The sequence below is a fragment of the Microtus ochrogaster genome, assembly GCF_000317375.1.
Source record: "Microtus ochrogaster isolate Prairie Vole_2 chromosome 14 unlocalized genomic scaffold, MicOch1.0 chr14_random_1, whole genome shotgun sequence".
NCBI lineage: Eukaryota > Metazoa > Chordata > Mammalia > Rodentia > Cricetidae > Microtus > Microtus ochrogaster.
Window position 1 is genome coordinate 34,111,244 of NW_004949096.1, and position 12,921 is coordinate 34,124,164.

Genomic DNA, 12,921 nt, shown 5'->3' on the forward strand with positions numbered 1-12,921 from the left:
CTGTGGGACGCAAAAGCCGTACAAGCCTTCATGGAGGTATCGGGGCTTTATGGAGGCCCCTGAGGGGAAAGGTACTTCCTCCTGATCCGAAGAACGGAATCTGGCCCTGAGTGGACTCATGGCGTTTCCATACACGCTGAAGATTAGTAGATAGTATACTACTGAATCTAAGTGGGCCTATTGATCACCTGGCTAGGAGGCCACCCCTCAGGAAGGCAGAAAACAAGCTGAGCAGAGAGGAGGGAAATGCCTCCACCGAAACTAATGTGCTTGTAGCCCCTGGAGGTCTCTCCCTCCGTGCAGTTGGTCGCAGATCTTCATTGCTGAGCTTCTGTTTTCCTGAGTTCTACCTAAAAAGCTTAACTTTCCTTTCCCCTACTTTCTACTTTTCAATGGATTCCGACCAAAATCTTCGGCATGTTTGCCCTGCTGCTCTGGGCTTTCTTGCTGTTTTCTGTGATGGTCCCATAACCCTGCTTCTATAGTAGCTGGCAGACTCCCATTACTGACCCTAATTCAAAGGCTGGCTCTCTTAATTGGCTCCACCACCTCTTCCAGGCAGCTGCCGGGATTTACAACCTGTCTGACCTGTGGCTTTTCTCTCAGTCTCTAACAAAATGGTCTTTGGATGTCCTTCAGAGTTTGATTTAAAATTATTTTATTAATGAAACTAAGTGCCTATGAAAGGGAATGTCATCCCTTGTAACATCTGGACAGGAGAACTGCCCTTCCCGAGGGATAACGCTCTCTTACTGGGTAATTTTATGTCACCTTTCTGATTCCACTATTTTTAGTCAAGGATTTAAAGCATCTAAAAATATATAACAACCCCCAACCTAACGACCATTTGTTGGAAAGGTGCCAAAATAGAGACAATACTTTAAAAACAAATAAGGTTAAAATATATAATAAATATTCATTTTAACTGTAGAAAATGAAAAGGTACCAAAAGGAAGTTAAAATCACCCCCCAAATCTCAGGGATAGTCACAATTGGCAGTTTGACACAGGTATTTCCAGTCTTGCTGTGTAAGTCCTGCCTCAAAAATCACCTGCGGGCACAATATACAAAGTGCTCATGGTCTGCTTTGTGCAGTTAACAGCACAGTGGATATTTTGCCCGTGTCCTTACTCAGCCTTCTAAACCAGCCCTATTGCGCCTTCTTATACCTGCTATGCACGGATTTAATTTTTGATAGATGGTAAGGCATAGTGTTTGCCTTACCATATAAACATTACATGGTAGTGATTTTAATTGCCTGGTCTTCTTGAGCATCCTAATTACCTCCTGAGGAATGAAGCTGCCAGGTTCAGGTCAGGTGGGACGACAGACTTTTGATGTAAATCGTCAGACAGCTCTGCAGGATGTTTAACTCTGTGCTCTTGTCAGCTACGCTCAAAATTAACTGCTTCTCTACCACACTTGCCATTTCCCAATATTAGAAGTTTAAAGATGAAATACGACACCTATCACTCTAGTGTTCCTGTAGCTAGTAAGGTTACATTTATTTCAAATGCTTCTCGGTGTCTTGGGATGTTCTTTTGTAAGGAAGTTGTGCTCAGGACCTGGACTTGGTTCACACCTTTATTGACAGAGGAAAACCACTTCTTTCATTATTCCCCCAGCTGGTGTCTTTCTCTACAGCTACAAATTTTTATCTTCCTGTTTCAGGCTCCTGAGCGCTACAATTGTAGGTGTGTGTCACCATGCCTGGGTTTAAAACACCTTTTCTCAACTTTAGTGTGTGTGTGTGTGTGTGTGTGTGTGTGTGTGTGTGTATGTGTGTGTGTGAGACACACCATTATTATCTAGGTTATGAACTGTTGTGAAGACGACATGAGTTAATATGGACAAAGTGTGCCGGACAATGTCTGCAAAGTGGCGAGCGTGTAACACTTGGCAATACTTTTCCTTGCCTTATTTCTCTGTTTCATTGCTGGTCCCTTTTTATTGACAAGAACCTCTGCCTCCTTAGTGGCAACTTCACTACAGCTCATGCTGGCTGATGCTACTCAGCAGGTAGTAACTGGCAACCCATCACTGAGATATTGGACTGCATACGATACCTCACCAAGTTCCCCAGGAACGTGCAACTCCTCTTCCTTCATCAACCCTTATGTGTAAATATTCATCAGAAAATATTAATCCACAGATTTGATCCAAACTGTTTCTCCATCCTCGAGGCAATTTAAACCATTAATGACCTTTGTCTAGGACTGATGAGGTCATCTCTGAATTGGAACCTACAATTCCAGACTGCTTTTCTTCTCTCCAATATCAAGATACAGCTACAAGAGGAATCAAACTATCATTTCGGTACAGAAGCCTGGAACTCGCTCTGCAGACCAGGCTGGCCTCGAACTCACAGAGAGCCACCTGTCTCTGCTTCCTGAGTGCTGGGATTAAAGGTGTGCGCCACCACTGCCTGGACATAATACTTTTTATAAAGGTCAAAATCTTTGCTGGCACCTGGCGACCTCCCGGCATCCTCTATTCTCTACAGTCTTTTTCTGGCCTGTGTCTTCAGCTGCAGCTCCCTGGCTTCTGCTCTTTTTCCTTCTGTCTTTACGGACGCCACCCCAGCCACACACACAGTTAGCTCATTGCACTGTGCTTTCACCTGCACAGATCCTGTCTGAGCACAGACCCTGTGAAAGCTTCTATTCCCTTGGCACCTCTCCTCCCCCATGCATATCCTACGGGTTATGTTTTTCCCTCTCACTAAATGACGAGTCTCTGCAGCCACACTTTTCTTCCATATTAGCTATCTCACCCTTTGTGCATCAGGATGCAATTAATCTCTCTCTCCTTCCCCCTCTGTCTCTCTGTCTCTGTCTGTCTGTCTGTGTGTCTGTCTGCCTCTGTTTCTGTGTGTGTGTGTACGTGCGCACGTGCGTGTGCATGCACACACTCAAATACTATGGTGGTTCTTCTCTGCAGATACACAGGACAGGAAAGGGAGGACCAGGTGATGGGGAAATAACTAATTTTTAAACCCAGGAAAATCACCTAATGATTCTAAATTATCTGTTTTGATAGACCTGTTTTCCCGAGGAAAGAAAGATGAAAAAAAAAACAAAATTATGTTTTCTAGGTGTTTTCTGCTACTTATCTCAAAACACTAGAAGCTAAATTTAAAAGACAACTATGCTCTGGCAAGATGACTCAGCAGGTAAAGGCCCTTGCAGCCAAGGGTGGTGAGCTGAGTTCAGTTCCTGGGCCCCATACGGTGCTGCCAAGGGTGGTGAGCTGAGTTCAGTTCCTGGGCCCCGTACGGTGGAGGGAGAGAATGACACCTGCTGATTGTCCTCCGACCTCCACTGCCCGCTGTGGCACATGCACGTGAACATACAACAACAGATCCAGGCCAGAACGCTGAGGCATGAGGCTCTGACTCAGTCTGTCACATCACACACTGGCACGGGAGGGCATTACTACCCCACCCAGGCTTTTGACTTCACCTTGCTCTCATTACCTGCATAACAAGTAGACACATAAAGAAAGAAATTGAACCCTCTGGACTGTTTGCTTCTGAAAACCCCTCCGTGAGCTTGGCCAAAAATGCTGAAGAGTACCTTCTCAAAGCCCCACGTGCTCCTGGCTGTGGGCTCCCTTTGTGCAGCCCAGCCCTGCTGAGCCACTCTGCCTAGAAGGAGCATTCTGCATGGATATGCTGCTGCACACTGTTTCCTGCTTGTTTCGCTTAATTAATCTAGAAGAATAATTTGTGATTGTGCAGCCCTCACCCTCAGCACCTAACTCTGAACTTTGAACTCTCGCTACAGTTGACTCAAAATCAAAAGCCACAACGTGTCTACAAATACCCCTTGACTCTGACGTTTGTGTCAATACCAACTTGACGGAACGTAGAATCACCTGGTGGGTGACTTTCAGGCATGCCTTTAAGGGATTATTTTGATTGTATTAAGTGAAAAGAGACGACCCACCCACTGTGGGTGGCGCCATTCCCAGGCTGAGATCCTGAAGTATATATACAGAGAGAAAGGGAGCTGAGCAGCAAGCTTGTGTTCACCTGTCTCTGCTTCTGGTAATGGAGGTGACATGACTTAGTGTTTCTAGCACATGTTACCTTGACACCCCTGCCATGGCAGCCACCCTTAAACAGTGAGCCAGAATAAACTCTTTCTCCCTTAAGTTGCTCCGTTAAGACAGTGACAGATGCCAAAGTGAATTTACACCTGGAGTCCAGGTGCTTTTCTTTGTCCTCTTTTTTTTTTAAAATAGGGTATCAGGGTCTCAGACTGGCCTGGAGCACAGCATGTAGCTCGGCCTGGCCTCATATGCGTGATGATCCTCCTTCCTCATCTGTACTTTTTGTGGTAAGAAACAAAGGTTATTTGGAGCAAGCAGTTCGTCGGTGGCTCTTTGCTGGTAGTTTTTCCTGTGCCCTGCTCCTTCATCCCCCAATGGCTCTCCGTCAGTATCCATTCAACATTGTGAAGCTCAGAGCACCTCAGTTTGAACAGACTAAAGGGTTTGGCACCTGCCCTTTCCTTTCCTCCTTCTCAGGACTATGTCCTTCTTGGCAAGCAGTTTCCCAGCACCTACGATGTGCCAAGCTCGATGCCAATGGCTGCTTCTCATAATTTCACTCTGACAATCACACCGCTTCCCTGGCTTCACGTCTCTCCCTAAATGCACCTGCTCCAGCCTGCCAGATCAGTCTTTCTAGAGCTCGGCTTTGCCAACAGAACCTCCACCCATCCACCCACAGGATCAAGACTCGGCTTATTAGCTCTTTCCTATCTGCCCTGCTAGGCTCCTTCCTCCATATACCCCCTGCAGCTGTGCCTCCCAACATACCGTGCACATGTCCACCTTTGTGAGTTACAGTCTTTCAGTTCCCAAAGACCAGTCCGTGTTAGCCAATTATGTGGGAACAAATTCCATCACTACGGGGAGAAGATCCCTAACTCCCAGATTGGAATTAAGGGGAACTGGCCTAAACTCGTCTCTCAGAGAAGTCTGAATGTTCCAGGGTTAAGGAGAAGGGACGGGACTAACCATGTCTATCCAGAGAGGTCCAACCTTCTAAGGCACCTCAGGTCTTTAACTCAAAGCATGGCCAGGAGATGCTGTGTGTGTGTGTGTGTGTTCCAGAGAGGTCCAACCTTCTAAGGCACCTCAGGTCTTTAACTCAAAGCATGGCCAGGAGATGCATTTCGTAGACCACCTTATTATACCCTGGGATGAGACATTCACTCAGCTCTTCCACTCAGTCATTCAAAACGTTGTTTCTGAGCATTAGGTATGTCTGAGCCATTGTGAAGAGTGTCTGAGGAACAACCGTAAGAAAGAGAGTGCCTGCCTTCGTGGAGATCTCAGCCTGATAGGAAGAACACATGAAACATTCAGACAAGTGTGTGAGCGAATCAAGTGACGAAGTGTGGCTTGTTCACAAGAAGAGGGTACAGGCTGAGCGGTGGTGGCACACGCCTTTAATACCAGTACTTGGGAGGCAGAGGCAGGCTGATCTTTGTGAGTTTAAGGCCAGCCTGATCTACAAGAGCTAGTTCCAAGACAGGCTCCAAAGCTACAAAGAAACCCTTTCTCAAAAAACTAGAAAAGAAGAAGAAGAAGAGGAGGAGGAGGAGGTACAGTGTCATGGTGTCATGGTGGCGGGGAGCACATGACTAGAGGCAGATGCAATTGGTTGAAGGCCTCTCAAAAGAGACATTGGAGTCGAGACCCAAAGGCAGACAGGACTTGCCTCACACTCACAAACCCCTGAGGGCTAGCCCTCGCAGTGCTTAAAGCTAGGCAAGGTAACACACGCCTGTAATCCCACTCAGGAGGTGAAAGCAGGATGATCGGAAGTTTAAGGTTAGCTACATGGCGAGTTCAAGACCACGCTTGTCTCAAAAAAGAAGCTACGTACTCTATCTCAAAGTAACACTCCTTCAGCAGCAAGTGCATAAGGACACGGACACGGGGACAAACACACACACACACACACACACACACACACACACACACATACACACAGAGAACAACACCAATGCCTCGTTGAGTTTTATGAGTCATTTCTGTATCACCCAGGAATCTGGAAGCCCTGCTACCACAACCAAACAGCTTCTTTTCTGAGTACATAAATATACAATAAGCTTTTTGGTTTGTGAATCTTTCAAGTGACTGAGCTTACAATACTGCCTGTGAATTTTCCCAGTTTTCTCAGCTGGGAGGATTATTTATTTCCAATTCAAATTTGCATAGTTTTCTTAGAGTCCTTCAACATCACACTGCAGAGATGGTGCACCATTGCTTTGTGTGACACTCATTACCATGTACAGTAGAAACAACCATTGTTTTTATAGTTGGTACTCATCCGGTCTTAGGAAAAGCCAGAAGTTATGTTTCCATACCTCGTTGGTTGACTGGATCTTTAGCTACATAGGCAACATAGTCTGTGGTATCCTAATAAAAAGAGAAACAATTGCATTTTAATGAATGAATTGTAACCACTGGAAGATAAGACTTCCTTAGGGCCCAATACTGAGGCAAATTTAGTCATAACTTTCTCTAGGGCAGGGGTTGTCAACCTTCCTAATGCTGCGACCCTTGAATACAGTTCCTCAGGTTGTGGTAACTCCCCAACCATAAAATTATTTTCGTTGTTACTTCATAACTGTAATTTTGCTGCTGTTATGAACCATAATGTAAATATTTGTGTTTTCCAATGGTCTTAGGTGACCCCCAAAGAGGTGACGACCCACAGGTTGAGAACCACTGCTCTGTAGCACCCTCTGTAGAGGTTAACAAGTACATATGCACTTTCTGACCTTCATAGAGAGGGTGTGAAGACTGAAAAGTTAGAGACAGAGTGGATGTAGCATTAATACAAGAGAGCACAGCCAAGGATTCTTTAAAAGTATCTAGGAGCTACCTCCCCGAGCTAGGTTGGAATATGCATGGCATTTAACCAGCCACAAGAGCTAGCAGCAGCTGGGGTGTGGCATTGACACTGGCCCGTGTCCAACAGGCTCGTGTGCATCAGAAAATGAGTCGTCCAGAGACCTTTCTTTGATCGCTCACTTGCATGTGTGGGATGCAAGCTAGCTTACAGGATAATACAGCAAAAAATATAAACTATTTCATCAATAGATGGGGAAAATCACTTTAAAGCCAAGAACCTATGAATAACTTAAGTGCAAAAAGAATTGTGTTGCTGACTTTGGGAAAGCAAGCAAAAAGGTGCTTGGGAATCCCAGCTTTTATTGGAAACAGTAAGCTGATGAATGGTAAGATTTTAATAATTAAAGATGCTTTCGTTATCTTAATCCTCAGCGGGAAAAATACCTACAATGCCATTTCAAAGCATAAAAAAGGTCTCCAGAGGGAAGATTTGGTCTGCTGGCAGGAAGTAAAAGCCATGTTGGTAATGCCCTCCAGGATAGCCACTTAACAACCACAATGAATCACGCAGGAAGCAGATCTCGGGGTCAGCAGAACCGTCTTAAGTCATTTTTAAAAATAGCACACACCTAAGATGTCTCGGGCAAAGAAAAAGACAGGTTGAAGTGGCTTCTAAGTGAGTAAGGTCCTATGTGTGTGCTTTGCTCTCTCTTCTCTCAGAACTCAGGGCCACTGCAGACTCGAGAAGCTCTGACCCCTTTCCCCGCCTGTTTCATCATCTTCCAAATGATCCCCAACTTTCTAATAGTTTTAAAATTCTATGACTGTAAATATCTGGGAGAAACTGCAGAATAGTTAAATGGAAAGAACAAATGTCAGGAAATCTGTGCCATGTTTTCGAAACAGAGAAAGCACAGTGGCTGTAGAGGAATTTACAAGAGCTGCTTAAACAACTAAGAAAAACAAAAGCTTTTTGAGAAAGAACAAAAGTGAAGGAAGTCCAGCATTTGGGAGGCAGAAGCAGGCGGATCTCTGTGAGTTCGAGGCCAGCCTGGGCTACTGAGCGAGTTCTAGGACAGGCTCCAAAGCTACAGAGAAACCCTGTCTTGGAAAAAGAAAAAAAAAAGTGAAGGCGAGCAAACATCATGGGTTAGGAAGAATGATCCATAGTTTTGAAAATCGGAAAAAAAATGGTAGAAAAAAGATGACGATGCTGGACCACACAGGGACTTTTAACTCAGCTTGACCTTCCCTGTACCTGATGCTGGACCACACAGGGACTTTTAACTCAGCTTGACCTTCCCTGTACCTGATGCTGGACCACACAGGAACTGTTAACTCAGCTTCACCTTCCCTATTCCATTAGCTATTTCACTTAAGGTGCTCAGGATGTCCTAAAGCAAATATGGATTGGAATTCTAAGGGCCTCTTTGTAACCATATACCCTGCAGGTACATAATCTCATTTGGTTTTTGCACCACTGGGGTGACAGAAATTATTCCTGTCTTGTAAAGAAAGACCCCAAACCTTAGAAAAGTTAGTACATCGAATCTACTTGACTCTGATGCTTAACACTAGTCAACACTGCCTTCCTGACAAGAGGGTAAAATTTCACTGGCAGGGGGGTGTCCTGATGCCAATGCTTAGGATAGAGCCAGATCATTTAAAACCCAAGCCAGTAGATTTTTCAACTGCAGAGATATACAGATTTCCCCCACAGTGGCTGCGGATGGTTTGGTTTGGGCAAGGTCAGTTCTTGAATAAATTTAAAGCTTCGAAACTATTTGAAGACAGAATGGAAAGCCTTAAAATTCTGAAGAACAATAACAAATCATGCTGGGTAAAAGGAAATGAGGACCTGTGCACCAGTCTTAACATGACAGCAACCCTGGAACCTTGAAGAATGGGGTGAATTCAGGGCAACCACCAATCATTATTTTTTAACTACATCATAAAGAGTAAGTCTCTTCAAAAAGTGCCTGAGTCCCTTCCTGATTAATATCTCTCTCTCTCTCTCTCTCTCTCTCTCTCTCTCTCTCTCTCTCTCTCTCTCTCATATCTAACTTTTGGTTTCATAGTTGGGGACAAATCATGCCGCTGAATAGTCCCTGGGCACATCATGAAACAAAAGTCAGCCTGCATGTCCTGTTTGCTAATGGATCACCGATTAGTTAATCATGTATGGAGCCTCTCTCTAAAGACTCTGGTCCAGAGATGAGGCAGTGATGGATCAAGGAATGACACTGAAAAGTGCTCTGGGGGAGAAACCCTGCACACCATGTGGAAAATGAACACTACACAGCCTCTGAATAGAGAGGAGCTGAAAATTCTCCCTCCATAGCTGAGCAGGGGCTCCACAGGGTTTTGCAAATCGGGATGGTCATTATAGAATGGGCTTAGTGACCTTGGTTGGCAACAATGATGGTGAATGGGATTCCCATCATATTTTAAATCCAACTGGTAGTCTGCTTAGAATGCTCTCGGGAATGATTCTAAGAGAGGAATGGCAACGCACAAAGGACACACACACTCTCATGACTTTGACGTTAACAACAACAACAAAATGATCAGCTGATAACAGCAGAAGCCAGCAGTCTTCCAGTAAGCCTAAGCTTTTACAGTTCAGACACAGGGAACATCTGCCCAAAGGACTGCTTTTGGTTTTGTTCTGTTCAGCTTTCCACCTGATATATGTAGTCTTTAACAAACTGAGATCTCTGGGAAAGACACGAAGCACTTAATATTCTGCATACAGGAGTTCTTAGCAGTTGCAAAAAGTATTTTTACGGATCGGTACTTACAGGGTCCCCTCCAGAGGCAAATGAGATCGATTGCATTTGATGCTTTGCAATAATCTGGAAAACAAAAAGAAATTAAACATGTATAATGCTCTAATGCATTTGTTCTGTCTCCACCTGCTTAGCGTCCCTTTAGAAACCTCTCTGCCTACAATTCTAAAATAAACCCTTTTGTTGTTGTTTTTTGGCATAGGGGTTGAAGTCAAAGCTTTGTCCCCACCTAGAGAGACTTATTATTGAGGTCTACCCATCCATTCAGTGAATATAAACCTTTCAGTATATGACACTGAGAAGCGATTGATGGGGGAACTGAGGCAGGGAGGAGGAAAGAGAGCAGCTCTAGCCTCCACTTAGGACCACAGGGGCCTAAGGATTCTAGGGGTCACCTTTTGCTGTCATGTGGGCAATGCCTGCTAGAATATGAAATTTTCCTTCTGGAAAAACTGAGAGCTGAAAGTTAAGAACAGAAAAAAATGATGGGAGGATGTGTTCCATCTCTTTGACCAGTACTTTCCCCACTTCCCTTCATATTCTTTCCATTTATATTTTTACTAAATTTATTTCTATTACAGACCTATTATATTTACTTTTGTTTTAATCATTCACTACCATGTATCCAAGCACACTAATATTAAGAATTATAACATGGGAGCTGGAAAGGTGCTCCATGTTTAAGGAGCCTCTCCCGGGTTCCTCCCCCAGCATCTACATGTTGGATCACAACCATGTGTAATTCTGGTCACAGGATCCAGTGCCCTCTTCTGGCCTCTTGGGGAACCAAACATGCACATAGTACACAAATACACATAGCGGCAAAACACCCACACACATAAACGTAAAACGAATCTAAAGACAGTATAAAAATTTAAAGATTTCTCATGTGAAGTATGACTAGCCAGATAGCTGCATTAATTAGCACAAAATGATAGTTTTATTTGTGATACTAATTTGTTTACTTGTGTTTGGAAGCTAACACAATACAATACAGTCAACAACTGATTTGTAAAAGTAAATTGTTATACAGTTCCAAAGGTTCATCAAAACACCAGCTATGCAGCTACTAATGTATTCTGATAGCAGAACTGTGTGGCAGAACCTGCTAAGGCTGTCCATATAAGGCAGCCAAGAAAATCTGCTCCTAGATGGACAGCCAACGAGAACTGAATAAATACACGCAACAAATTATATTATCAAGAAATAAATAACTCTTTAAAATAGCCCTGAATTAGAAGCAATTTCCAAAGTCAATTGTTGTGATATTCAAATAATAGTCTACTAACAACGTAACAACGTGTTTGGTAGGTTAAAAAAAAAAAGTCAAACACAAAGAATAAATTAATGTATTATTTAATTTATGAAAAATGGCAAAGATTTTATTGAAATATTTGCATAAAATGTGTTTAGTGGTTATTCATGAGGCACAAAGAAAGGAAAAAGTATTTTTTGAGATGCACAAAGCGTTCCTTTTCTTCTGGGTTGTAGGTAAACAAATAACGTTCAGTTTGTGGTTATCAAACCACACATACGACTTATGCACTTCTATGAATTAATATTTCAGTAAGAACAAAATCAACATGCAGAGATCATATACCAATAGCCACTCATCAGAAACTGCATTTATTGGGCAAAGAGGAAGATTTCATACAAGTATGTCCAAATATAAAAGCAGTAAAGAATCATGTAATACTTTAGGGAAAACGTCATTGAAGGGTTTTTAAAAATGACCTCTGGCAGAAGAGAAGACAAAAGTGATAGAGCCATCAGAGGATGAAGGGCAGTGCTGTGGCTGATGTCTTCTGGACATGGCAGGGCCGCTGTGCCCATGAATTCACAGTGTCTGTGGATATCTTCACAATTCCTGCACGAGATCACCAGCCCAAATCCCAGCCCCAGTAGGAGCGCTCTCAAGGCCAGAGGCCTAACTGAGGAGCCATTAGCAAGTGATGACTGCTAGAAGAACCAGTCTTCTTTGCAGGGATGGTAACGGGTAGGAGGTGGCCCATGCTCCAGTGAATGGCCTCCCATTCAAGCACATACGAGCAGCACTAAGTGGACTTAGTGGGTCATTAAAAAACAAAACAAGAGAATATTAATTTTGGAGAGGATATGATATGTTGTAAGGTCTGAGAGGAGTTGGTGGATGGAAATGGGAAAGTGAATAGGATCCTATAGCATTATATAAATGTATGAAATCCTCAAGAACAAAATTTTAAATCTTCTTAAGTAGAAAGATATATATCACTTTATGGATATGAAGGTAATATTATAAAGATGTCAATGATTGTTCCCCAATCTAATTTACAAATACCATGAAATTCTACCCGTCATTAGTGTAGCTATTTTTAAAATGTATATGAAAGAATAAATATTAAAAAAACTAGGGCATTTTTTTAAACAAGTGGACAAGGTTTACCTTGTCAAGTAGCAAGGCATATTACTGTAGTTGGAAAATCCATCTTAATAGTACAACAATAGAAAACAAATTATTTGGTTACATACAAACTAATTTTAAAAGTTTTATATAAGATTCCTTAAGCATACAGGCTCAAAGAATATATTTGTAAAATGAAAAACAATATATTGATACATTTTCAAAGAATTCCTACAAATCAGCAAAACAAACATAAAGTAAGACCTATTAATGTATTGAAAGAAAGCAAACATTCCCTATGCCTACTGAAAGATAATTGTCCTCCTAAATTAAAGCTATGGAAAGATTATAAGGATACAATCAGGGCTGGAGAGCTGGCTTAGCAGTAAACAACATCGACTGCTCACACTAAGGACCAGAGTTCGAGTCCCAGTACCCACAGGGCAGTGCACAACTGTGACCTCATTTCCAGGAGATCAGCTCCCTCTTCTGGTCTCTGCAGGCCATGCACACTCATGGCGCAGGGACATTACATGCAAGTAAAACATCCATACACATAAAAGAGAACAAATTGATAAAAACTGAAATTTAATTTTATTAATTCAATAAAACAACTGGTGGCAAGGGTGTGAATATTCTCAAACACTGCAGCTTAAGTTTGTAGAGCAAGTGTGCGTGCGCAAACACACACACACACATTTGTCCTTGATTAGGGTCAACTTCAGTATATTTAGAAGAAAAAAATGGAAAGTTGAATTTTCACACAACTCAGTCATGCTGACTAGGTGGCTTTGAAATGATGAGCGGTAGTGGACACCCTGGTTACTGGGGATGCTGTTGTGGCGGGGGAAGGATGACTGACAGGGATGCTGTTGTGGC

At 43.0% G+C, this 12,921-nt stretch overlaps 1 protein-coding gene across 1 annotated transcript in view; it reads right to left on the reverse strand.

Annotated features, from left to right (window-relative positions):
- Shc4 (SHC adaptor protein 4) overlaps positions 1 to 12,921 on the reverse strand; it is a 95,774-nt gene that overhangs the window by 27,565 nt on the left and 55,288 nt on the right. The window contains exons 5-6 of the mRNA XM_005364400.2: positions 9,675 to 9,728; positions 6,384 to 6,435 (exon numbers count right to left, since the gene is read on the reverse strand). Coding sequence (XP_005364457.1) covers positions 6,384 to 6,435; positions 9,675 to 9,728 — 106 coding nt within the window. The remainder of the gene's footprint in view (positions 1 to 6,383; positions 6,436 to 9,674; positions 9,729 to 12,921) is intronic.